Genomic DNA, 26,645 nt, shown 5'->3' with positions numbered 1-26,645 from the left:
ATTCAACTACTGATTCATGGTCCTGCCATTTTTGCTCCCACTGTTCCCCCAAGAACAAGCAAAAAGACCCAAATGCCCCTTCGTAGGCACTCCTGGTTCTGGATGCTAGGTTCGCTGCCACGAAGTTCGATACTCGGGGGCACCAAGCTGCCAGAGATGTTCTGGGAAAGGTGATGGGTGCACTGCTGCCTCTGGAATATGCGACCTGAAAGCCTGCATTTTAAAACGAGACAGTGCGTCAGCCGCGTGGTTCAGAATACCTGGCACATGTTTAGCTTTAAAAAGGACATTCAATTTCATGCACTGCAACACAATCTCCTTCAACAACCGCAGTATCATGCTACACTTGGCTGTTTGGCTATTCACGCAGTCTACTACTACCATGTTGTCGGACCAGAATATCACAGACTGATTCTTTAAAACCTCTGCCCACACAATCAGTGCCACTAGAATTGGAAAAAAGCTCTAAGAAACTTATGTTAGTGGTGATTCCAGATTCCCTCCACCAGTCTGGCCAACGCTGAGAAACCCATTTGCGCCCCAGGATGGCCCCGAAACCCTCGCTTCCTGCAGCGTCAGTCATGAGGCCCAACTCCGGGCTGGAGTTAGGTGGGCTGGGCCACACCACTTTCCCATTAAAATCGCGCAAAAATGTCTTCCAAATCAACATGTCCTGCCTCACTTCGCCGGACAGCCTGGTGTGGTGATGCTTTTCCCTGAGGCCTGACATGGCATGCGCTATAGAGCGAGAGAAAGGGCGCGCCATTGGGATTATGCGTAGTGCAAAATTCAATTGCCCCACCACCTGCTGTAGTGTTGTAAATTGGCAGCGATTGGATTAGCATTAGCGGAATCCATCTGGTATTTAGAGGCTATCTTGTCCATGTTGTAGAATCCATTTTGTATTCCTGGCAGCCATTTTGTTTGCCATGTGCTCACCATGTGCTTTGTCCTCCCTTAGTGTTAACTGCTCTTGTAATCCGCCTAGCAACAAACTATATTTAGTATCTCCTACTTCCGCACATGCCCAGTTGAGTTTGCAGCTGCTAGTATCATGTAACTGTCAGGATATGTTTACCAGTGTTAGCAAACTGTCAACTCCTCCCACTTGTCGACTGTGCAGTTTCTGTATGACCATATCTGTGCATAACTCCTCTCAAGTATATTTGTACCGTCCTCTTTTAGCCCCTGAGTGGGTATAAAAGGACCATGGCCCTGCTGTTCAGTGTGCTACTTCATTCAATACCGAAGGGTGCTGTCTGAATGTAGTTCCACCTCATGAGGTCTATTAAACTCTGCATTTTCTATTTCAGTTTCTGTGCCAACTTCTTTCCAATAGTCTGAGGACTCTGTGCAGAGAAGGGCGAACCCCTTGCACTGGTAGGCCTAGCTGAGGCCTATTTTCTACAATTGGCGGCCCAACTTGGGGCTCATCGGTGACTCGGATGCCCAAAGGATTGGTCGCGACGAAGGATTGGAATTTCGCTGTGGACGCGATCGCTGCCCAATGAGACCTGAGTCTTGGCAACCACGGCGTTTTTCCTTTCTTTCTGATCTGACCATCCAGGTGGCGCCGGTCCTCGACTGAGATCTCTTCTATTGATTCGCCGTGCAGTGACCATTTGGTCGATTTTAGAACTTGGCAGGATGAATCTGGACACCAAGTGATTGGTAAGTGTCCTTCTGCGGCGCTTGCTGTTGGTTTTGATGCCTGTGATTGGTAAGGTAGTTTAGTAACGCTTACTGTGGCTTTGAGTATGGTATATTTGTGTTGGCCAACTTGGTTTGTTTTGACATATGTGACTTGCAATTCACATAGGCAGGTAATGAGGAGAATTTTCTCTAACTGAATTGATTTGAACGGCACATCGTACTAAAGGTACCTTAAGTGCTACTTTGATTATAATATTGCATATTCTGCACTATTTTTGGCATACCTGTCTCTAGCACACTTCAAAGGATGTGTTGCTTTTGGAATGGTACCTTGAGACTTAATGAAGCACAACCGGCCCCCCCGGAGGGGACGCCTAATAGGGATATGTACATTAAGTATGGTCTTTCTTCTATAATGTACAGCACATTATGGAATAAATATACGCGTAAGGATCCTGAGTTGCGTTGGCCTATGTATGGGTCATTTGATTTACGAAAGATTGAGTATGTGGAGCAATGTATGTTTAAACGAAAGACTAGGCACGATATGTTTGATTGTGTATGAATGTGGGAGAAAGAAGTGCGTGAACGAATGAAACGTGAGCAAGCCTTGATTGGGAAAGAACAGCGGAAAACCGTTTATGTGAAAGCATTAGAGTTAAAGAACAAAGAAATGAAAGAGTTGAAGGAGAGAGAAGATAGGGAGCACGCTTTACAGGTAACTGGCCAATACCCTGTTCGGAGGCCCCTTTATCCTATACTTAATAAACCACAAGATGATTCCTTATTATTAGATCGTCCTCCACCTCCGTATACTGTTCCTTCTGCCCCCCATGAGTTAGATGAGGAATCTAGTTTGGAGGAAGATAAGACGCGAGAAACTCGTTCTATGTTAACTGCTGCACGCTCGTCTCAGCTCCGATCTGCTGCTCGTAAAGCAGCTCATGGAACTGCCACCGCCCCTGAAATTCTTGATAGTATGAGAGGGTGGTATGAAAGGGAGCATCTGTATTTTACTGAGGTGTTTGCCGGTGAGGTCCTTGAGTTGTTTAGGAAATATTCTGAGGAGTTAGAGCCTAAGGATATAACAGATGATTATAAGCAAATGCGTGATGGTCTTTTTGTTTTCTCCCAGGTGGCTGATACAATCAGGCGTTTGGTTAAACTTCGTGTTGATGCAGTCCGCTTGCGAGAGGAGAAAAAGACTGCAGACGGGGCTGTGCAGACCTCTCAGACCGGCATGGCACAAGCTTCTACCTCCGGAACAGATAAGATTATGATAGTCCATGCGAAACCTATGCGGGAGGCCGCGCCCTTGTATGTTCCTCCTAAAGGACAGGGTACAAGCGATGATAAGGCCTCTCTTGATGCAAAGGGTTATTTTATTTATAATTGGGTTTACACTCCTTGGAATAGGACGGATGTTATGGCACTTAAAACTGCATTGCGTGATCCGCGGAAAAATCCAGCCGCTTTTTATGAGGAAGTTGAAGGTGCTATTAGTTCTTGCACTATGACTTTGCCTGATATTGATTTATTTTTTGGATTAATATTACCACCTGATATGTGGAGAACTGTTCGTAAAATTGATGATCAGGCAGCTTTTGGGGCATTATGGAAAGACTTAGAACGAATGGATGCCGAAAGGGAACCCGCACAGAAGCCATGTCAATTAATTTTAGATCTCCCTGCAGCTATACTAGTTAAGTTGAAAACGATTATTCCCCCTAAAAAGATAGATTGGACTGTTTTAGCGTCCTGTAAGCAAAAGGCAGATGAATCGGTCTCTGATTTCTTTACACGCTTTGAAGAAGCATTCAATGATTTTAGTGGCCAGTCTTTGACAGATGACACAGGCAGACATCTGTTTGTCGATAAATATGTCGCAAACCTGTTGCCAGGAATAGCTAGTCGCCTAAAGGCCAGTGAGAGTTCCTGGACCACGTCTTCCCCGGTCTCCCTTTTGACTATGGCTCAGTATTATGAGCGCCAGGAATTAGAGGCAAAGGGTAATGAGGACAAAAGGACTAAAGAATTGAAAACAAAGATTATGTTGGCTCAGGCTTATGGTCCGTCTTTCAGAGGTAGCGATAGGGGTGGACGTGGGTCTTATGGTTCATCTTTCACTTCTTATACTCGTTCGAATTTGTCTGCTGACCAGTGTGCATACTGTAAGAAATTTGGCCACTGGGCTTCGGATTGCCCAGCACTACGTGCTCCGCAGTATACACGTGGTCGGGGACAAATGAGAACTCGACCAGGATATTCAGGGCCTAGAGGAAACTCAGGTGATCGTGCTAGGTTTGATACTAATATACGTGCGCAGGATGGGTTTAACACTTTTGATAGAAGGAACCAATATCAAATGTCTGATTATGTGCCATCTGATTCTCAAGATTCTGCTCATGCATAGGATTGCCTAAGATGGGGTAAGGAATCAGTTGAAGTTCCAGTAGATCAGAGGGGTCCCTATGTTACAGCGAATGTCTTGGGCTCCACTGATCAGTTTCTGGTTGATACAGGAGCTACTCGTAGTGCCTTGTCTAAACAATTGGTCCCAAGGGCTCCCCTGTCTGGCTTAACCATTACATCGATAGGTTTCGATGGAACCCCTTCCCTTAGCCCATTGTCGCAACCACTTGCATTGCATGTGGATAAATTTACTGCTCCATGTCCATTTTTGCTTTCCCCGAATACACCGGACAATATTGTGGGTCTTGATATGCTTAAGTATTTCAGGGCTACGATACGCTGTTCTCCAGAAGGTGTCCGTGTTATCTTGAATGACAACCATCCTGTGGCGGAGAGAGCTTGTCTTGTTAAAGAGGATATTGCATTAGCTTCACTCCCTAGTACTTTGTGGGCTACTTCAGATACTGATGTAGGGCAAATGGTTATTCCACCAGTACATATTAGTGTCAAGGAGGGCGCTGTGTTGCCACGTTTGCCTCAATACAAAATTTCACAGGAAGGTGCAGAAGCACTCACATGTATTGTCCGTGATCTTATTGCAGTGGGGGTTGTTGAGGAAGTTCCCTACAATATTTGTAACAGTCCGATTCTTCCTATTCTGAAAAAAGATACTGACACTAAGGTCTACAGATTCATTATTGATTTGCGAGAAGTTAACAAGATTGTAGTACCACAATACCCCGTGGTTTCTGATATAACAACACTTCTTACTTTGGTCCCCCCAACTGCGACTACATTTTCTGTGATAGATTTGAAGAATGCTTTCTTTTCGATCCCTATTCATCCTGATAGCCGATATTTGTTCGGTTTCACTTTGAATAATCGATCGTATAGATTCTGTAGAGTTCCTCAAGGCTATACTGAGAGTCCTAGTATTTACAGTCAAGCATTGAAAAGACAACTTGATTCTTTTGTTTTGTCTGAAGGAGTGGCTCTCATACAATATGTCGATGACATCTTGTTGGCAGCTGACACCCCTGAACAGTGTGAAAAATGTACTTTGTCCTTGCTGTCCTTTCTTGCTTCCCATCATCACAAAGTATCACGAAAGAAATTGCAATATTGTAGACCGAAGGTAACCTACTTAGGTCACCTTCTGTCTAAGGAGGGACGTGCACTTACACCAGATCGCATTCAAGCCATTTTAGACACACCAGTGCCCCGTACTCAGAAAGATGTCCGTGCATTCATTGGCCTTACTTCTTTTTGTAGGCAATGGATATTAGGATTTTCACATATTGTTAAACCCTTGTTGGCACTTTTAACCAAAGACACCCCAATGCCCCTTCCATGGACAGATGAGTGTGAGACTGCTTTCCGACAGTTACAACAAGCTCTTTGTTCAGCACCAGTGTTAGGAACTCCAGATTATACGAAGTCTTTTTCATTATATGTACACGAGAAAGATGGATGCGCATTGTCAGTTTTAGTGCAGACACACGGCGACAAACAGCGTCCCTGTGCATATTTTTCAGCAGTTCTTGATCCTGTTGCTCGTGCGTTACCTGGGTGTTTCCGTTCAGTTGCAGCAACAGCTGTGTCAATACGTCAGAGTGAAGGGATAGTTTTGTCACATAAGCTGTTGGTGCTAGTACCCCATGCGGTTGATGCCCTTTTAAATCAGACGAAGACGCAACATTTAACTAGCGCTCGTCTGACAGGATATGAATTGACATTGTTGGCCCCTCACATTACACTAAAGAGATGTGCGACATTAAACCCAGCCACTTTGTTGCCATACCCGGTGACTCAGGCTCAGTCACAGGAGTCTCATGATTGTATATTCCTTACTGAGGAACAGACAAAGGGTCGTGTTGATTTACAAGACATGCCCCTTTTAAGTGTCGATGGGGAGCTATGGGTTGATGGGTCCTGTTTGAAGTTACCAGATGGTACAACGTCAGCTGCATATGCAATTACAACACTTCAGATGGTAGTTGAGACAGCTCGTATCCCACAGAAGTCAGCTCAGGCAGCTGAGCTAATAGCATTGACACGAGCGTGTGAACTCAGTACTGACTTATCTGTGAACATTTATACAGACAGTCGCTATGCCTTCGAGTGGCTCATGATTTTGGGCTACTCTGGAAGGAGAGGGGTTTTCTTACATCCCATGGGGTGCAGATAATGCATGGAGAATTAGTGCATAATCTCTTGACTGCTTTAACATACCCGAAGAGAATAGCGATTGTTAAATGTAGCGCACATAAGAAAATAGTTGATAAGATAGGGCGAGGCAATGCTTTTGCAGACCAAACAGCCCGTGAAACTGCCATGCAGCGAAGCACCACGTCCATGTATGTAGTAAAGTCACAAGCTGAACGCTGGCATGATACCAGGCAGGAAGTGCTAGATATGCAGAGATCTGCTTCTGCAGAAGAAATTGAGCAATGGTCCAAGGAAGGAACATTGGATGATGAGGGCTGTTGGAGGAATAAAGAGATGAGTAAGTGGAGATTGCCGACAGCTTATTTACAACCTATGATTCATATGGCACATGGGCCGGCACATGTTGGAGCCTCCTCGATAACGAAATTGCTTACGCAAGTTTGGGAGCATCCAGAAATTGCCGGCACAGCTAAAAAGATGGTACAGTCCTGTCTGATTTGTCTTCAGCATAACCCTGGGAAAGGGACACAAACTCCAACAGGAGGGTTTGCTACGCCAACTGCCCCTTTTGAAGTCTTGCAAATGGATTACATCCAGCTCGAGCGCTGTAATAACTTAAAGTATGTCCTAGTAGTGGTATGCGCCTTCAGTAAGTGGATTGAGGCATACCCTACGAAGGACAATACAGCTCTCACCACTGCAAAGGTGCTTTTGAAGGAATTTTTTCCTAGATTTGGTGTTTGTAAATTTTTATGGAGTGATAACGGTCCCCATTTCATTGGGCAAGTTGTCGAATATGTCTTGAAGGGGTTAGGAATAAAACAAAAGTTCCACGCCGCCTTTCATCCACAATCAGCAGGGTTAGTGGAGAGGTATAACGCCACACTTAAATTAAAATTGGCGAAAATACTAGCCTCCACATCCCTGAAATGGCCAGACGCGTTACCTTTGGCACTGTTGTCCATTAGATCAGTGCCACATTCGCGGTCTGGCCTTACTCCCTATGAGGTGGTGTTTGGCAGGCCTATGAACATTTGGGGAATTCCTAAGCCACGTCCCCTACACGACGTACCGTGTGTATTGATGAGTGACTATTTAGCACAATTGACTGACAGTTTGGTCTCTATTCATCAACAGGTTCGAGAAGCTCTTCCGGACAGGTCTGCAGGTGAAGGCCATGGACTCCGGCCTGGAGATCAGGTGATGATCAAATCGTTCCAGAGGTCGAGCAGCTTGGAACCGAGGTGGCGCGGCCCGGAGCAGGTGCTCCTATCGACGAGAACTGCGGTTCGAGTGACGAATAGGAGGAATTGGGTGCACTCCACCCACTGCAAGAAAGTGCCGTCTACCTTGGTGGATCCTGTTGCTTTGATCGACCATCGGGACATCTTGGATACAGAGAAAGGCCAGGCCATATCACCAGACGAACCTGAGGAAGTCTTCCCGGACCACACGATTCCTGGAGTATCCCGATACCAACTGAGACCACGGAAAGAGCCTGCATCGTCGAAAAAGACTGGTTGAGCAACCTCCCTGGGTTAGTGAAATGGAATGCCGATGTGGCAAGGGGGGGGGATCAGTTCTGTGTAGTGTAGCGACACCCGTCTTGACCCTCGGTGAAGAAATCAACGGCTGCCCAGGGATAAGAGCTCCAACGGTTGTTTTGACAAATAAGCTGATCATGTCCACAATGAGATCCACTGTTTCTAAGAGGAAGATCATTTGTACTATGGGGTTTGTTGTTGCTATGGTGGCTGTAGCACTAATAACCTGGTTCGTTGAGAAGGTGGCTCCTGCCCGAGAACTTTTGATTGCCACTACTCCGGTACCAGTTGAACACCACTACTTCACGCTTCCCTATCATGAACGGAAGCATCGACAATCCTACTTGAATAATACCTTCATTCAGATGTTGCATCATACTCACAATGCCACAAATACTACCAACTGTTGGGTGTGTGGGATGATACCTGCACATCAGAAGAAAGGAGGAACACCTTTTATTCCTCTTCCCTTTTCTCATAATGGTTCTTGTCAAGCTTGGTATGCGCTTTTGTTTGCATCCAGGAAACGTACAGTAGGCGGGCTTCTTTTTCGCCTCAATAAAGTATGCTACCAAGACAAAGATGGCTATCCTCAAGCCAACGGGACTAAATGGGAATGGGAAGAGTATCAACCGGACAATATTTCAACGCCATATATTTTCACAAATATGAGAACATTTCCTAGTAATAAACAATTTGTGATTTCTGTTACTAGAGCTAAAGCAGATTTATGTGTAAGCAGTGTTGGAAGAATTCCAGTGGGGAAAAGTGAATGTACTGTGATTCTGCCTATTGAGGGTACAAATAATAGCACTTTCATAGCCTCACCCAATACTTACTTTATCTGTGGTAGCCACGGATATTATCACCTACCTGTTGGATGGTCAGGCGTATGCTATATATCTTTTCTATTGCCCCCTGTGTTTCTGGCACCTGCATCCTACCACCGAGACTTTAAGTTATTTACTGATATCTCTAAGAACAGATATAAGAGGACAATAAGTGTTGACGAAGTAGACCAAACAGATACCACTCTACAACAGTATGTTGATTTTAATCTGGGTTTGTTCTTCTTTGTGGGAGCTGCATTAAACAGTAGGAAAATTAGACGATTGACTAGAGTTGTGGAAGCTGTTACCAATCAGACAGCCTTGGCGCTTGGAAATATTACAGAGGAGCTGCAAATTGCAAGGATTGTAGCTCTCCAGAATCGAATGGTTCTAGATGTTGTTCTGGCTGATCGAGGTGGTGCATGTCGCATCATCGGTAGCAGCTGTTGTGTATTCATACCGGATCACTCACCTTCAGTATATGACGCAATATCAAAACTGCATAAGATTGCTGCAGAAATTCATCCAGAGACTGGTACTTGGACTCTAGCTGGATGGTTCTGGACTCTCGTTTCTGCTTGGGGCTGGAAGCTATTAACTATCTTGTGTATAATTATTACTGTTTTATTTACATGCTGTGTATGCATCCAATGTGGTCCAATGCTTTGCTCCATTTGCATTTCTGCTTGTATACCTGTTAAAAGGAATATTGAAGAGATCAAGGCCCAGCAAATGTTGAATAAAGAAGTGGCCGAAATAATGTTAATAGATGTAAGAGATGCATATTTAGACTACCCTAGAGGAACAGATGTCTTCAGCTAATGCTAAAAGGGTCGTCTGTTGTAAATTGGCAGCGATTGGATTAGCATTAGCGGAATCCATCTGGTATTTAGAGGCTATCTTGTCCATGTTGTAGAATCCATTTTGTATTCCTGGCAGCCATTTTGTTTGCCATGTGCTCACCATGTGCTTTGTCCTCCCTTAGTGTTAACTGCTCTTGTAATCCGCCTAGCAACAAACTATATTTAGTATCTCCTACTTCCGCACATGCCCAGTTGAGTTTGCAGCTGCTAGTATCATGTAACTGTCAGGATATGTTTACCAGTGTTAGCAAACTGTCAACTCCTCCCACTTGTCGACTGTGCAGTTTCTGTATGACCATATCTGTGCATAACTCCTCTCAAGTATATTTGTACCGTCCTCTTTTAGCCCCTGAGTGGGTATAAAAGGACCATGGCCCTGCTGTTCAGTGTGCTACTTCATTCAATACCGAAGGGTGCTGTCTGAATGTAGTTCCACCTCATGAGGTCTATTAAACTCTGCATTTTCTATTTCAGTTTCTGTGCCAACTTCTTTCCAATAGTCTGAGGACTCTGTGCAGAGAAGGGCGAACCCCTTGCACTGGTAGGCCTAGCTGAGGCCTATTTTCTACAGTAGCTGGTGCAATGTAACCTTCTCTTTCCTGAGGCAGTGCTGCAGAGCCGACCCGAAATCCTTGACTTTTTCAGCGGGCAACCTCGAGACTCCTTGGACAGAATCTAATTCAATTCCCAAGAATTCGATTGTTGTGCTTGGGCCCACTGTTTTGCCAGGCGCCAAAGGCACACCGAACTCCTGCATCAATGTACAGAATTTTGACAATGCTGACCTGCACTCCCCAGAATGTGGCGCCCCCAGAAACAGAAAATCGTCCAGGTAGTGCAGCACCCAGCGATGCCCTGACTCCCATCTGAATGCCCATTACAAAAACTAGCTAAATTTCTCAAAATTGGCGCAGGACACTGAGCAACCCATTGGCATGCATTTGTTGACATAATACTTCCCCAGGAACTGGAAACCCAGTAAGTGAAAATCTACGGGGTGCACCGGCAGCAATCTAAATGCCGGCTCAATGTCAGCCTTTGCCAGCAAAGCCCCCTGCCCCAAAGACCTAAGCATGTCTACCGCTTGGTCGAAAGATGCATATTTCACGCTACAGAGTGTGTCAGAGATGGCATCGTCCACTGAACTCCCCCTTGCTGCAGAAAGATTGTGAATCAGCCTGTATTCGCCTGGCGTTTTCTTATGTACTACCCCTAGAGGGGAACACACAAAATCCTTCATTGGGACGTCATCAAAGGGGCCGGCCACCCTACCCAGGCTCACTTCGTTAAGGATTTTTGCTGTCGCTATCCCTACATTGGACCTCACTGACAGCTCGTTCCGGCAGTGCGCCACCCCATTGTAACCCAAGGCCGGTATCCTGAAGCCTTCTACAAACCCCTCCCTGATCGTCCTGGCTGCCTTGTGGCAATTGTAAGACTCCAACCAAGGTATCATAGTGCTAATGTTAATAGGAGAAATAGCCTTCCTTAGTAGCAGGTTGCTATTCTTGCTTCTTTCCCCCTCTGCCTCTGGACTTTTTGTGACACCTGGACTCTGGGTGGGATGCATTACCACAGTAACCACAGGAATGTTTGAACCTACATGTGCCTGGTGCTCTACTGCAGGTCCGTTTGTTAAAGTCAAAACAGACGTCTTTTTTTCCATTGCTCCCTGCCTTTCCCGTGAACCACCCCGTGTTACCGGCGGGGCCTGTCTTAAAGGGATGAGACCACACTTCGTCAGGCACCTGCCCCCACCCAGTCTCAACTGTGCCCTGCACCAAATGTCTCAGATGAATAAACATGTCTGTCTGGCTCCATCTTAGGGTTGGATCCTGCGCTTTTGCCCTTCTAAATTCCTTGTCATACTCTTTCCACCCATCCCCACCTTGTGTAGCATGGGCAACTGTGATCCTATTCTGATAACACGCCATTTCAGATCCAACCTCTGGGAAACGCTCTAACATGACAGCCATGAATATAGTGAAACCCTGTATCCAATTGGCCAAGTTCTCCTCAACTCTGTATTTCAGGACTATATTGGACCATTCCTTGTAGTGTGTCCATTCTTTGTTCCTTTTCGCCTCTTCCCTGTCTGCCTCATCAATCAAGAGTGAAAACATGCTAACGTACTCCCCTCTCCAGATCCTTTCCTTAGTCTCCTTTGACAAATGCCGCCCCAACTGCTCCCTCCCGGAGCGCAGGTCCCCCAAACCTAGTGGAGGTAGTGTTGCCCTCGTACCTGCTGGTGCTGCTGCATCAGCCGTCTTGCCCGCGTCTGTGTTCTTCGCGTCGCCGCTTATCTCCCGGACACCTTCGCCACCGGGGGCTGGTGCTGCGGGAACGGGCGCTGCCCCCCCTGCCGGTACTGCCGGCACCTCGCCACCGGGGATCGGTGCTGGGGCAATGGGTGCTGCGCCCCCTCCCGGTACTGCCGGCACCTCGCCTGGCCTCCCCTTTCCTAGTTCAGCCATCAATTTCTTTGCCCTTTCAATGGCATCCCCCCCGCCCGTTGTCGCCCCTGCAGCGTGAGACCAGTTCCCTACCGTCTCCAGCCAGGGAAGGACTACCGCTAAATTGGCAGCTATGTCAGGTTCAGGTGGATTTGCTCCGCCTGCCCCCTCCATCGGGGGGATAGTGGGTTCAAAAATGGGTCCTGCTGGCACAGCATCCCCTGGGCCCCCATCGCCCACGGGGCCCGGCGTGTCCACCGGTGGGACTGGGTCACCTGCGCCCCCTTCACCCTGGGGGCTTGTCGCGGGTGCAGGCTCACGTCTTGGTGGGACTGCTGCCCCTTTCCCACCTGGCTTGCGCCTGTACCTCTTTGGCGGTGGCGGGGAGTAGTGTCTTGGTGGTACAATAGGCCGCCTACCCCTCCCCTCTGGGATCTCAGGACCTTCCACCTTATCCTGCAACCTGTTGAGAGTCTGCCCCATGACCTGGACTTGCTGCATTAAAGCCTCCAGCAGGACGTCCGTGCGCGATTGTTTCTCATGCCGCCGGACCGGAGGGGCCATTGCTAACAGGTGCAAAAAACGTAAATGGGACCTGCCTGCTCGCGTAACCGTAACCCCCCGATAGGTGACTGTGTCACCCCTTACCTGTGGAAGCAGCAGCCACCAGCCAACCTTTGCACCCTCGCAACCAGAGGCACGACTTACTGGCTAATCCAGTAAGCTCAGGTGAGCCGCCCGCTCAAACCCTCTGTGGCTCCCAGAATCAATGAGATGTTGGCTAGCCGGTGCCGCCCAAACGTGTCCCCTCAAATCACCACCAGCGAATTCGTTGGACCTTGGTACCATCTTGTCCTTCACGTAATGCTGGAGCTGTGGAAACACACATAAACCAGTTGCGCTGCGCGAAGTCCTAGCTAGTTCGCAGACAAACCCTACAGCCCACCTTACACACTGAGTAACAGTGTCTTGGAACTGAAAGGACTAAGTGCCTACTGCACCCCCTTTTCACACTGGGAAAACCCGGGGACTGAGAATGACAGTGCCTCAAAATCAACCGTGCGAAATCAAGGAAATGACCCGCTGCACATAGGGTGCTTAACGTGTGTATAAGAAAAAAATGTAGTGGGCTGGCCCCACGTGTGCAGGATGTACAAGTAGACGCAGTAGACGTGGCCAGGTAGGAACAGATGAAGTTTATTGAGATCTTGGTGTAGAGGTAGTAAATCCAGAACAGACTCCACAATAGGCCCCAACATAGGCCCCAGCATTAACCCCACCAGGAGCAGCCTCCTAGCTGCTCAGCCCATCTTCCCAACTGTCTCAGTCCCACACAGCATCTAAGCATTCCACCCACACTAACATTCTACGCGGAACACTGACACTGGCTGAGCAGCTAGGTACAGAATGAAGGGAACATAATAACATGACCTGAGGATACTACACATCCTCTTCCTTTACACTGAAAATTAATAAAACCTAAAATAAACCCAAACTACTAATAAGCAAACAAATAAATACAGAAATGTACACAAGATATGAATAGTCCATAAACCCAGGAATGCATGTAGACATACATCACGAGAGGGAAAACAGACACACTAAGGAGAAAGGAAAGATGCAAGCATAGATCAACACACTAACACCATCCCCTTCCCTTAATACTGAACAAAGAAATTTTTTAGAAGTGAAATAAGAGCTCACATACGACAAATGAATATGATACCCAGAGTAGAATCCTACGGATATAAATGTCTATGGGTAGAACAACACCCAAGGAAGTACTTCTCACATGAGAAAACTGTGACGACAACTCAAAACGCCACCCCTCATGTAAGGGACACTATGGGACTAAAACCCACGTGTTTGGGACTAACACCCAAATGTAAATAATACGTCATATGGGACTAAAACCCACTGACTGTGCAGCACGTAAAACCAACATGCAGCACCGTGTGGCATCAAAAGATGGCTACACACACACAAAACAGCAAATACGTAAATGAAAAGACTTAATCCCAACACAAACGTAAAAGGTGGGACTAAAACCCCCTTTAAACTTAGTAAATAGGACTGAGACCCATTACTAATGACATAGGTGGGACTCTCACCCCCTATAAATAGGTAGGACTCTTACCCCCTATAACAGAGTAAATGGGACTGACACCCAAACTCAAATTGACAAAGGTGGGACTAAAACCCCCTGTTAAAAATGGGGCTAAAACCCATTCCCATATAAATTACTGTGAACGTGGGGTGATGGGACTAAAAACCCACTCCCATCCCCAAGGCAGGGATAAATATCTAAAAGGAAATGGGACTAAAACCCACTCCTATCCCTTAGGCAGGCAGGGATAAAACATTTTATATAAGGGTCATGGGACTAAAAACCCATCCCTATCCCTTATGCAGGGATACGTAAATAAGAGACATGGGACTAGTACCCACTCCCATGCCAACAAAACAAGATGTACATAGCGATAAAACAACGTTGGCATACAGCAAATACTTGACACTGAAGAAAGAAATCACACTAATCTGTGAACATAAAACATTTTTGTGATGAATTAATTTTCTTGTGAATTAAAACTTTTCTGCGTTAAATCCATTCACTTGTGAAATAAACGTTTGCATGCTAATTCTTTAAACTTGCCCTATAACTCATATTACTAAAGTCAATGGTGTGCCTGTCACCGCGACAGGCGTTCCAAAACAACAATTTGATTCATTCAAAAACGCAGTTTTGAAACTTCCAATTATTGATGACCTTTCTTTTTTTTTTACACCGCTGCTACCACCAAAACACAGTACCTTTAAATACGAAAACCACATTACTCTGCTTGTTCATATTTCGTTGAACTGTTCCTTTTTAACTTCCATTGCCGATGCGTTACGCCGTTGTGCAAATTCCCCTCAGGCTCTCTGACTTGTGCACAAACGTTGCCGATTTTTTTTTTAATTTACTTTATTTCTGCACACAAAACGTGGTTGGCAGATTATGTACCAAACGTGGTTGGCAAAGAAATCTCCTGGTCCCGGAAAAGCGACTGTAACCTACAGCTACACAAGATGGTGGCACGTTCAGAAACGTATACCGAGTGGCTCACGGCGCGTTCAAGCACCCAAACGTCCTTTTGCAGCATAGAATACCAACGTCATGAACTCACCCTCTGCTCCACGCGACATAGTTGATCCGGTAAGAGGCGCGAGCCTTATTTTAAATTTGAAATGCCGCGTAACTGTTTGTCTTAAGGCCAAAGACAACGTACACATGCCACAAATGTAAATTGAAATTCTCTCACCCAGTAGTTTAAAAAAATCAGGCAGGCAGCCGTCCGAGACGAGTTTCAAAAATCAGGCAGACAGCAGTGAAAACAGCGTAAACATGGCAAAAAACGTAAATTCAAAGTCTCTCACCCATCTTCACAAATTCGGCAGGCAGCAATCCAAAGCGAAAACTTTCTTCCTTTTCAAAAGCAGCCCTCTAACCTTAGCAACACGAACAGGCACAAATTTAACTCCTCAAATCTTGGATCTTGAGCGTACGTGCACATGTACATAAAACGTCACTCCGCAGTGAAAGCAAAAACTAAGGCAGCAACAGGTTAATTCCTTCATGAAGCACTGCAAAAGATGTCCATTTTTAAACAGCCTTAGTAACACATACCCAGGAGATGAAAAAGACAGCATCAGTATACCTTTCTTCTTTAGGCACTGTATATATATATTTCCTGTGGCACTTTCAACATTAGTTGTGATTGTAGACATTTGTTGGACCGTTTCTTCTTCAAGATGATAACAGGCTTGTGACCGTATTTACTTGTATTGTAGATGATAAGATGAAACCACAGCATGCCTGGGCTGGGCTGTCCGGTGTGATGGACACTGGTGGGGCAGACAGGCATGCTTGACATATTTCTTTCTCTTTAAACTGGTTTCTTTTCTCTTCTTTAAATTTCTTGACGCTTGTTTCTTTTTTTTTTATTTTTCTTGACCTTAGTTCTTTTCTACACGTTCTCTTTGTCCACTCTTCATTTTTGCTTGACTTCATGTTGCTTTAAGCGTGAGATTTTCTCCAGATCGTCGCCATAAATGTAGTGGGCTGGCCCCACGTGTGCAGGATGTACAAGAAGACGCAGTAGACGTGGCCAGGTAGGAACAGATGAAGTTTATTGAGATCTTGGTGTAGAGGTAGTAAATCCAGAACAGACTCCACAATAGGCCCCAACATAGGCCCCAGCATTAACCCCACCAGGAGCAGCCTCCTAGCTGCTCAGCCCATCTTCCCAACTGTCTCAGTCCCACACAGCATCTAAGCATTCCACCCACACTAACATTCTACGCGGAACACTGACACTGGCTGAGCAGCTAGGTACAGAATGAAGGGAACATAATAACATGACCTGAGGATACTACAGAAAAATTCCTCAGAAATAGCCACTTGACTCTTTTAATATCCCCCCAACCTTTCAGAGGAAATACTATTGCCTACACCTTTGAGTTAGCACACAGTAACAGTCCAAGATCAGATAATAGCCACCTGACTCTTTTAATAACCCTCAAACTTACAGAGGAAATACCTTTGCCTATACCCTTGAATGAGTACACAGTAGCAGTGCACAATCACAGAATCACCACTTGACTCTTATGTCCCACAACCTTACAGCGGAAATACCATTCCCACACTATAGACTGAGCCCTCAGTAACTGTGATTGCACACCTTTCCAGCGTCCCTTCCGCCCGTCCTTAAACTGACAAGAATCACTGAGAATTGAAACTGTAGCGAGCGAGTGCACGAGTCTCAGATTTTAACCATTAGGCCTCCATGGCTGTATTGTCCCTGCTTTTGCTGCCCACTTAAGTGATATACCTGAACAGAATCAATGGGAATTGAACCTGCAACCTTGAGAGTAAGAGTCTCAAACCTTAACCATTAGGCCACATTTACTCTGATTCCCTTAACTGGCAGGCCCAGTCAAAACGCTACGGTGCCTCGCAGCACCGCCCCACGAACCCCCTCCCGTGAAACCGCCACGGTTACCGCCACTTCCGGAGCACAAACAAGCAACAGCTGACGACAGGGCCTCCCGCTCGATGCCGATAGCTCCTGCTCGATGCCGATACCGCTGCAAAAAACCCGGAGCTCCGCTTTCGAAGGTCCGCGCAATGAAGGGACTCGAACGTCTACGCTTGAGATCAGTTACGGCGCGCGGGTCCCAACAGACGCCTTTCCCAATCATCGCGATGTTCGTGATGCCGCTACGATCTTCCTCCTTCCGCGCACACCAAAACCTGCAAAACAAAAAGAAAGAAAGGTTACGGGCCCGCAGCCGGCCCGGGGACCCTATCTGTGGGGAGCAAGAACAAGAGACTGTTCTGCTCCCCACCACCTCTTTTTAAAGAGGGCGCCCTGGCCGACCGGCTGAGACCGGTCAGCCTGGACGCAAGTGGGACGTTTCTGCGCCGGAAGCACTGGAGTGCTTCCGGCGCACAAACAACCTATCACCCTATTGGTTGTGGCGGGGGAGGAGTGCCGCGTCACTTGCTGACGCAGCCTCCCCCCCTTCTGGGTGGCCGGTGACTGGTGCGACCGCCATAATGGCGGCGCATCCTAGTCAGCCCGCGCCTTCTCCATTTACTGCCACTCCCATCTCTCTTTAGGAGCAAACCAGAGAGATACAAGTGATTGCGTGGTAATTACAAAATCGGACAGAAAGGCGGAAATTCAATGTAATGCCACGATTTATAATGAATCAAAAACACCTTGTAACAGCGACCTTTACTTTAAGACAAGGTTCTCCAAATTCGGTCATGGAGGGCCGGATCCATGCTAGATTTTTAGCATATCCCCATTTAGATAAATGTAGTTATCTTAAAAAGCTGGCATGGATCCTGTCCCCCCAGGACTGACTTTGGAGAACCCTGCTTTAAGAGAATAAGTTAATTAGTAAAAAAAAAAAACTCTTTATGGTACATGCAAGAACAAAAAAACAAATATTAGGCTTGGGGCATCATTCATTGGTGGACAATGACTGAACATCTGGAAAAAATCCCATCTGCTTTGCTCTTTGTGGCAGCTCTCTAACATATTCTTGTCAAATCATATCTCATCCAGGATGCTAAAGCAGTGTTTAATTGGAGCCAGTGGTTTCCGGTACTCAGCACCTGCACTTAATTGTCAGCACGGGTCTAGTGACAGTCCACCACATGGTGGCACTGTCTGTTTAATCATGAGATGAGCACAACAACCGTGTTTATTCACGTCTTTGGTCACGCTGGGACGCCCCATCGCTGGGGCAGCTATGCGCTATACAAATCCGACAAGTAAATGAAAATAAATAATTATTAAGTCAAATCACACTGAAAATGAATAATACCTGCCTCTCATGCCATTATTATAGCTTTGAGTGGTCTGAAATTGTTTGACTTGTCACACTTGGAGGAGTGCGATGGTTAGGCGTTATGTTGGTACTGTCATTGGCAGCGCTGGCAGCGGCACTGAATGTTGCAGGCTATAGTGGAATTCCAAGAAGGGCCCTGGCACTTAACTTTTTACAAATGAAGCAAGTCAGTCACTTTAGCATTAGAAGGACTTTACTTCCTCCTCACATACAACATTGAAGATGTCACCATAGACTGGGAAGTGATGCTTTAATGCCCATACCAAACCAGATACTAGGCTAAAAATTATCCAGTAGACTACCTGATTAAAACAGTTGATCACCCATCTTCTTACATTCATGAGCTGTAAGGAAGCCATTTGTCGAGGCGATGATCCTTAATAGTTTCATCATCTTTGCAGCACTATTTTTGCATTTCTTGAGATCTAAGGTATGTATACTGGCTTCTGTCCTCATGTCCACAGAGGTAAACGCTTCCACTATAGACACAGGTCATTAGTAGCAAAATGAGGCCTATCTCTGATAATGTCCAAAGTTGTTTTTGGACACACTTCTACAGGCCTGATCTACTGTTTAACTTGTGTGAATAAAAACAAGTAACTTATAAGTTAAACCATATTTACACAAGTTCAAGAGTCCATATAAGTGACTAAAATCACTTATCACTGTGTAACTTATATGTACATAACTTACCTACTCCTAAGTTTCCCTCAGGGATACGTGTAAAGATCTTCCCAACTCAGAGATTGTAGTAAATGATCTTTATTTGAAGTACACAGGATAAATACCTCCAGCTTGCTCTTCCAGCTTTGCAATGCTATCCTCCCCTTCAAACATCAACATTCCAACCTAGCAACAAGCATTACATTCTATTCATGCAATGAACTCTACACATCTTCCCCCTTACACATATTACAAAATATAATAATAATAAATGAATAACAGTTTATACATCAAGAATTGAAATTAACCAAGCACATTCTGATCAGGAGCACAACATTTGGAAACATTTCCTGTACTCCAAGCAGAACCATCCATCAAAATCAGAATGTTCTTCTTCACTGCCTTAACCTTCACAGGCTGTGAAAATGTGCTCTCCCCTTTGGTAACAATTCCCCTACGTTTTACAGCCACCCAATCTCCAACCTTTATGTCATGATCTTTCACACCTTTCCGGCTATTATAATACCGCTCTGCAGTTTTCTGTTGTTTCGCAACATCCTCCTTGATTGCACTACGATCAACCCATACACACTCCCTATTCTTAAGCCACCCTGGAATTTCCTTCACATCCGGTTCTCTCCCTTCAAGGGAAATAAAAGGAGAAACACCTGTCACCGAGTGCGGTGTAACTCTATATGACCACACTAATTTCTTCAGTTCTTCCGACCACGACAAGCCATTAGAAATAGAGAGTTGAATGTTCTCCATTATCAACCTATTGATCCTTTCCACTAGACCATTGGCTTGGGGCCTGAACAGTGCAACCCTCTCATGATCGTTCCCCATTTTGGAAAGGAATTCTTTCATCTTGTTGGAGACTAGCTCAACTCCATTGTCAGATACAAGCGTTTTTGGCACACCTTCCTTTATGAACACTCTTTCCATAAAACCAATTACCTTCTCAGTTTCAATGCAGTCCGTACTCTCAACAACAAACCACTTAGAGTGGTAATCTACTAGAACCATTAAGAATTTACTCCTAGAGCCAAGCTTCAAAATGGGACCCAGAAAATCTATTGCCACTCTTTCCCACGGACGACTAGGAAATTCAGGACACGTAAGTGGCGGTTGCCTTACCACCTTCGTCTTGTCACTTCTAGCACACGCATAACAATCTTTGACAAGTTCTTCAACCTCATTATCCATGCCCGGCCACCAAAAGGACTGCTTGACACGTCTTTTGGTCATATTCCTACCTAAGTGACCTTCATGAGCTATACTGACGATCTTGCGTCTAAGACTGACTGGTGGTACTAATTTGTTTCTCCTCCACAACTTCCCTTCGCTTACACTCAGTTCTGCCCCTACATTCCAATAACTCTTGAAACAATTGTCTTGGCTGTAACTCTCCTTCCATCCTGCCGACACGCATACCATCACTTCTTGTAACACCTTATCATCTAACATTGCACCTTCCCATTGTACTTTATCAAATGCTTGCTCTTCATTACACTTAATCACGTTTACACCGTCCTCCACATCTCCATCAATGGCGTCCACCGGCATCCTGGATAGGTAATCAGCCACAACATTCTTTAAACCTTTCATGTACTCCATTTCAAAATTATATTCGATCACAGATAGAATCCACCTAGAAATCCTTGGAGTGACATTTCCTTCCAATCCCCTGCCACCTTTAAATAAATGCACTAAGGGTTTGTGATCTGTACGGACCTTAAAAGGTAACCCCCAAACAAAATAACGAAAATGCTTTATGCCCCAGCAACATACCAAGGCCTCCTTTTCAATAACTGAATAAGATAATTCTGCCCCTTGAAGTCTCCTCTATGCAAACCCAATAATCCTTTCTTCACCACTATACACTTGGGTTAAAACTGCTCCAATGCCAACCACACTAGCATCCGTGGTGACAAATGTCTTAGCATTTACGTTGAAGTGTCCCAAAGTAGGAGCATGAAGTATACAGTACTTTATACGGTTGAAACCTCTATCACACGCCTCACTCCACTCAAATACCACGTCATTCTTCATTAATTCCCTTAAGGGTTCTACTATTTCTGTGAACCCACTTACAAATTTGGAGCAATATTCCGCTAGTCCTAGAAAGGACTTCAATTGTTCTTTATTGGTTGGGATGGGGGCATCATTATTGGCGGACACAATGCTTTTTTTAGGTTTGATTCCCGCCTCAGATATGTCATGACCCAAATACGTCACACTACTTTTCCTTAACTGACACTTTTCCCTCTTTATAGTCAACCCATGCTTCTCCATACATTCCAAAACCTCTTCCATTACTGCATCATGATGTTCACCACTTCTCCCTATAACCAACACATCATCTTGAAAGAACAAAACATTCTCAACTCCTGCAAATACTTGTTTCATAACTCTTTGGAACACCGCTGAAGCAGACGCTAGGCCGAATGGCATCCTGCAATAGCGGAAAGCACCTAGTGGGGTCACAAATGAGGTGAGGTGTCTAGATTCCTCACAGAGGTCAATTTGGTGATAAGCTGATGACATATCAATAACACTGAAAAGCACTCCACCACCCATAGCAGTCAACATCTCAGAGATGTTAGGTAGTGGCTGCCTATCTACCCATATGTTTCTATTCAAGTCGCGTAAGTCCACACATAAACAAATTTTATTCCCTTCCTTAGGGGCGACTACAATGGGTGCCAACCATTCCGAAACCTTAATGGGCTCAATAATTCTTTGACTTAACAATTTGTTTAACTCGTCTTGAAGAGGACCTCTCATTAAATGGGGAACGTTCCTCACTTTGTGAACAACTGGCACCGCCAGTTTAGAATAATTTTGTGAGAAAAGTTTACCAGTTTCCCTAATTTGTCTGAAACAACATTAGAGAATTTTTCCATCACACTTGTTTCATAATCTCCAATATCATGAACAACAGTAGATTTGACCGGTTGATCAGCATTTGGATTAAGCATTATTCCGAGATCCTTTTGGTGACGCCACCCCAGTAAATCAGATCCCTGTTTCGTCAAGTATACTCGACCATAAACTTGTTCGCTTGCAAAGCCTATTACCATCCACTTAAGACCAAGTATATCTATAGTCTTACCACTATAACCTACTGCCTTTATATCAGGAACATCCCAATCATCCATCTCACTTGCTTCTTTCCATACTTTGAAATACATATCCTTGGACAACAGTGTGTACAGACTCCCAGAATCAATTAACATTTTCACACTATTCCCGTCCAGACTGATCATTGAATGGGGTTTTTCTAACTTATCAGTGCTTTCCATAGCAACATCATTACTATTGACTAGATTACAGCTCACTTCACTGGGAATAGGTAAACCATCCACACAGAGCATTAACTCATGAATACTCTCACACGTGTCATCTATTTCATGTACATACTGGGTTTTGGAGTTGCACACTTTGGCAAGGTGTCCCCTTCTACCACATGCTCTGCAAATAGCATTTCTAGCCATGCACATAGGACTTGAGGCAATGTGGCCAGGAGCACCACACCTATAACATTTAAAATTGCGCATGGTTGTTGTGGGTGTTATATTCCCTGACCGCGTGGTGTTTGCTGGTGTACTACTTCCGGTACGAGGACTTTCTGTTGGTTTAATAATTGGTTTGGACTGAGTTTTCCCTAAATATTTCACTGTTTTAGTTTCACCAACATAAGCTTGGATCTCTGATCCCTTAGAATTTAAATCTTTTGATCCTGAATCACTTGACGGTACTTGTTTTGGTATTATTGAGCTACTACATTTGTCCATTTCTCTTATCCACAAGTCCGAATGTTCAAGTCCCTTAGCTATTTGTATTGCTTCTTCTAACTTACAATCTTTAATAAGTAGCTTCTCACGCACCCTTTTATTATTAATGCACCTAACAATTTGGTCACGTATGAGTGAGTCACTTAACCCCTCAAAACAACAAGTTAGAGAAATCCCCCTTAACGCAGCTACATAACTTGCGACATCTTCATCTGGCCTTTGTACACGACAAAAAAATGTATGCCTCTCTAACACAACGTTGATTTTTGTAATAAACCTCACTTCTAACATTTGCATGCTCATCGCATAAACGTTATTAGGTTGCCCATCACCCATCCCTAGGGAGATTTCGGGAAGATTTTCGTATAAACGCCGTCCCTCAACACCTAAATGATGGAGTAAAATGGCCTGTCTGCGTATGGGTCCGTATTTATCAGCTCCAGTTGCTAATATGTATGTTAAGAATAACTTCTTCCATTCCTTCCAAGGAATGGGAGGATCACCAGGTGTTGGAAGAAATGAAGGAGGCGCTGCTAACCCCTGATCTGCCATAGCAATACTAGTAAAGAATTAAAATACTAATTTATAAGCAATTACAACAATTATTGGAAAGATGACCAGATGACCTGAAAGAAAAAACGGTTATTACAAGAAATGGAAAGATGACCAGATGACCTGAAAGAAAAATGGTTAGTACAGGTATGTATATGTTATTGAATTATTGTTCCAGCTGTAAAGATGGTTGCCATGTGTAATGCTTTCTTCCTTTGCAATTTATCGAATATGAACACTCTGTGGCAGTAGTCATGCAAGCGCTATGAAAATAAAAGATATATTTTCCTTGTTAAAATCCTTACTTCCTTTGTAGTCAATTGGATCTGAGCACTTCTTCGTGGCAGTAGACGTGCATGCGCTCGTGAAGTACCCTTGAAATTGTATCCCAACTCAAAATGGCGGCCGTGCGTGCAATCCGTCGTTTTTTCACAGTCGATTGGGCATGAACATTCCCTGCATGCAGTACGCGTGCATACTCCTTTGTTGCAGTACGCGCGCATGCGCTATGTCTACAGTTCCGAAGGAGGATGACGGGCGCGCGTTGCAGCTCGAGGAGACTTCACGATGAAGTAAGTTAAAAGATGCTTGCAGTTAAAAGATGCTTCCAGTAACGTTCACTTGCCCATAAGAACCATGTTTACCATAACGCTGTCTAGGAAATGGCAAAATCAGACTCTCGATGTCACGAACACCCAATGGACTCCCATTGCGATGAACACCAAATGCACAAACACATTCAAAGTCGCTGCGTGAAACGCGCACGTTGAACAGTCAAATCCAATATGCCATGCAATTTGGAAACGTGGAAGACAAACATGTACGTTGAATCAGTAAATTAAATGTAGATTGCCCAATGCGAGTTAACCCCTTCAGTGCCCGCCCCTTTCCCCGCCCTGTGCCGGCCGTTGTATTAGCGGGCGGGGTTTATGACGAGCTGGTCTCGTCATGGGCACAGCGCGACCGCGGCCCATGACGAGACCAGCTCGTCACGGGCATTGAAGAGGTTAAGGAAGACTTGTAGTATTACGAAGTAGACTTTTAGTAAATATTTGGGGATATTCCTTAGTGAAAGGATGTTGGAAGAGCAGAAAGAAACGAAATTGAAGAAGGCATGGGATGCTAGTAAGGTATACAGTACATACCAGAAGTGAATATCTTAATTATTTATCCCAGGAAACGCCAATTCTTCTTCCTTGAGTAGTGGGTTATTTTTGAAAAAATAAACTTCAGTGGTTATCCAGGGGTGGAGGTATCCGCAGTCTGCCCCCTGCGCAGTTCTAGTCCGTCGTCGCCAATGTAAAGATCTTCCCAACTCAGAGATTGTAGTAAATGATCTTTATTTGAAGTACACAGGATAAATACCTCCAGCTTGCTCTTCCAGCTTTGCAATGCTAACCTCCCCTTCAAACATCAACATTCCAACCTAGCAACAAGCATTACATTCTATTCATGCAATGAACTCTACAATACGGTTTGCCATTATTCTGTAATGGAGATGATTTTTGAGAGTCAAACAGATTCAAAGTGGCACAAAAGTTCTAATGATCTAACTATGCCGCTTTCAACTAAATTACTATGTTTGTGATTTCATGATGGGTACATCTGTCTGTATGAGAAATACATGGTCCATGTAATGTACAGAAAATGAAGCTAAATAGTTTTTTTTTTATATGCAAGCTTACTGTTTTTATATGACACTGCACCCTAATACCATATAAAACAACAAATTGGCATTGCCTTCCCGCTATTTCAATGCTTGTTTTGCTATGTTTTTTTGTAGAACATTATTGTTGGAGGGATAAGGGAGGCTGTCAGGCCCTTGCCAATAAAATATGGCTGAAAGAAAACTTTATTTTTGTCTTAAAAAACACATATTGTCGAGGTAGTCACTGGCACTGAATGGAACTACTTTGTGTGCTGATGATGTGCTCTTTGTGATAAGTAGAATGCTGTCATTCACAGTAAAGTTATCCAATGACTGAAGTGGACTGTCTTTCTGCACATGCTTTATGACGGAGTGGGAAAATAAAGACAAGCATTGGCCAAGCCAGTAGGTCTGGCCTCAAAGATGTCTTTTATATGGCAACATAGAATGTATTATAATTTAATAAAAGAGTGGTAATGCTAATATGTTTTTTGATGTCATGTACAATGGTGCGTGCACCAGTATAATCTTTTGTGTGTAATGGCGCTTGAACTATTTTGGCAAATATATTTTATTCAATACATACCCCATACATATTGAAAAGGTCTTCAAGTCATCTTTCTTCCACTATTGGGTTGAAACAATGCTAAGCACAAGTCAGATCCTCCTGTAGGAGACTTTATCCTCCCATTTTCTATTAGCAGATTAGGAGGCAAGAGTCTCCTGGATAAATCAAAGATGTAAAAGGTCAATACTCCTCGAGGTTACTGGAAACCGATCGAGAACAAGGAAAGCTGCATCTTTACTACCCAGCCCAAATACATCTAGGTCCTGCCTGCTTTAGAAGTAAATGGAAGGACCCATTACAAAGTTGGTGGAAAGGTTTTTGCACTGTACTGCATGCAGTCATCTCAGAGAAGAAAACAAGTGTGCTTGTAGGCTGCAGTTGTTACGGTGTCCTCTCACGTAGAATGCAGAGCGCAGAACGAAAAACGCCGAACCCCACCTTCTCGCTCCAGGCTCAGCAGTTGCACGTCTTGTCCGCTCCAGCCGCCGGGGCTCAAACTCAACCCTAGCTGTTGCGGTCTCAGCTGCCTCCACCAGTGGGAGGCCTTGTTTGGCGGCAGTGGCAAGGTGGTAACGGGCCACGCAGTGGAGTGCCCAGTGGGGTGACGTGGTGCAGTGCAGTAAGGGACAGCACATGCCTCGGGTGCCCACCCTCCCACACCCCTGCTGTTAGCTGAACCGCCAAACCAACCACCTGCCTACTCCTTCCATCAAACCTAGGGGTGTTTCTGCTGCCCCAGCAGTGCACCCGGTGGTGGAGGCGGGGGACAATGGGAGCCTGGTGGCATATGGCCTGTGAATTGGAGCTCTCTTGCCCTCAACTCGCCAAGTCAGCCACAGAGAGGAGCCATAGAGAGAAGCAGCAAAAGCACAGGAAAGTGGGTAAGGCTAGCACCAGCGTTGTGGTCCATCCCCTCGGGGCGGAAGCAGTCGGCACTAGGCCGGTGCAGCTTGCTCCATGATGGGACCACCTCATCCCGCAAGCACCTCAACAAAACATTCATTCAGAAACCCTCAAACTCTTAATATCACCAGCTGTTTTGTCCCCTCCCATGGCCCTGCGCAGTAAAACCCCCATCTAGAAGTACACTG

General features: G+C 45.1%; 1 protein-coding gene across 1 annotated transcript; it reads left to right on the top strand.

Moving 5' to 3' along the window:
* Positions 1-835: 835 nt before the first annotated feature.
* LOC146789233 (uncharacterized) lies at positions 836-9,939 on the top strand. Its single transcript, XM_085630838.1, has 2 exons — positions 836-1,671; positions 7,372-9,939. Exon 2 carries the CDS (start codon positions 7,781-7,783, stop codon positions 9,428-9,430), a length of 1,650 nt encoding a protein of 549 aa, XP_085486964.1. The 5' UTR covers positions 836-1,671; positions 7,372-7,780; the 3' UTR covers positions 9,431-9,939.
* Positions 9,940-26,645: the final 16,706 nt, after the last annotated feature.

Source organism: Triturus cristatus, chromosome 10 (genome assembly GCF_964204655.1).
Source record: "Triturus cristatus chromosome 10, aTriCri1.1, whole genome shotgun sequence".
Lineage (NCBI taxonomy): Eukaryota > Metazoa > Chordata > Amphibia > Caudata > Salamandridae > Triturus > Triturus cristatus.
Note: the sequence above shows the minus strand (reverse complement) of the source record. Positions and strands in the feature narration are given on the sequence as shown.

Excerpts from the sequence above, each read along its gene's own strand:
- LOC146789233 (XM_085630838.1), top strand. The coding sequence starts at position 7,781 with ATGGAATGCCGATGTGGCAAGGGGGGGGGATCAGTTCTGTGTAGTGTA.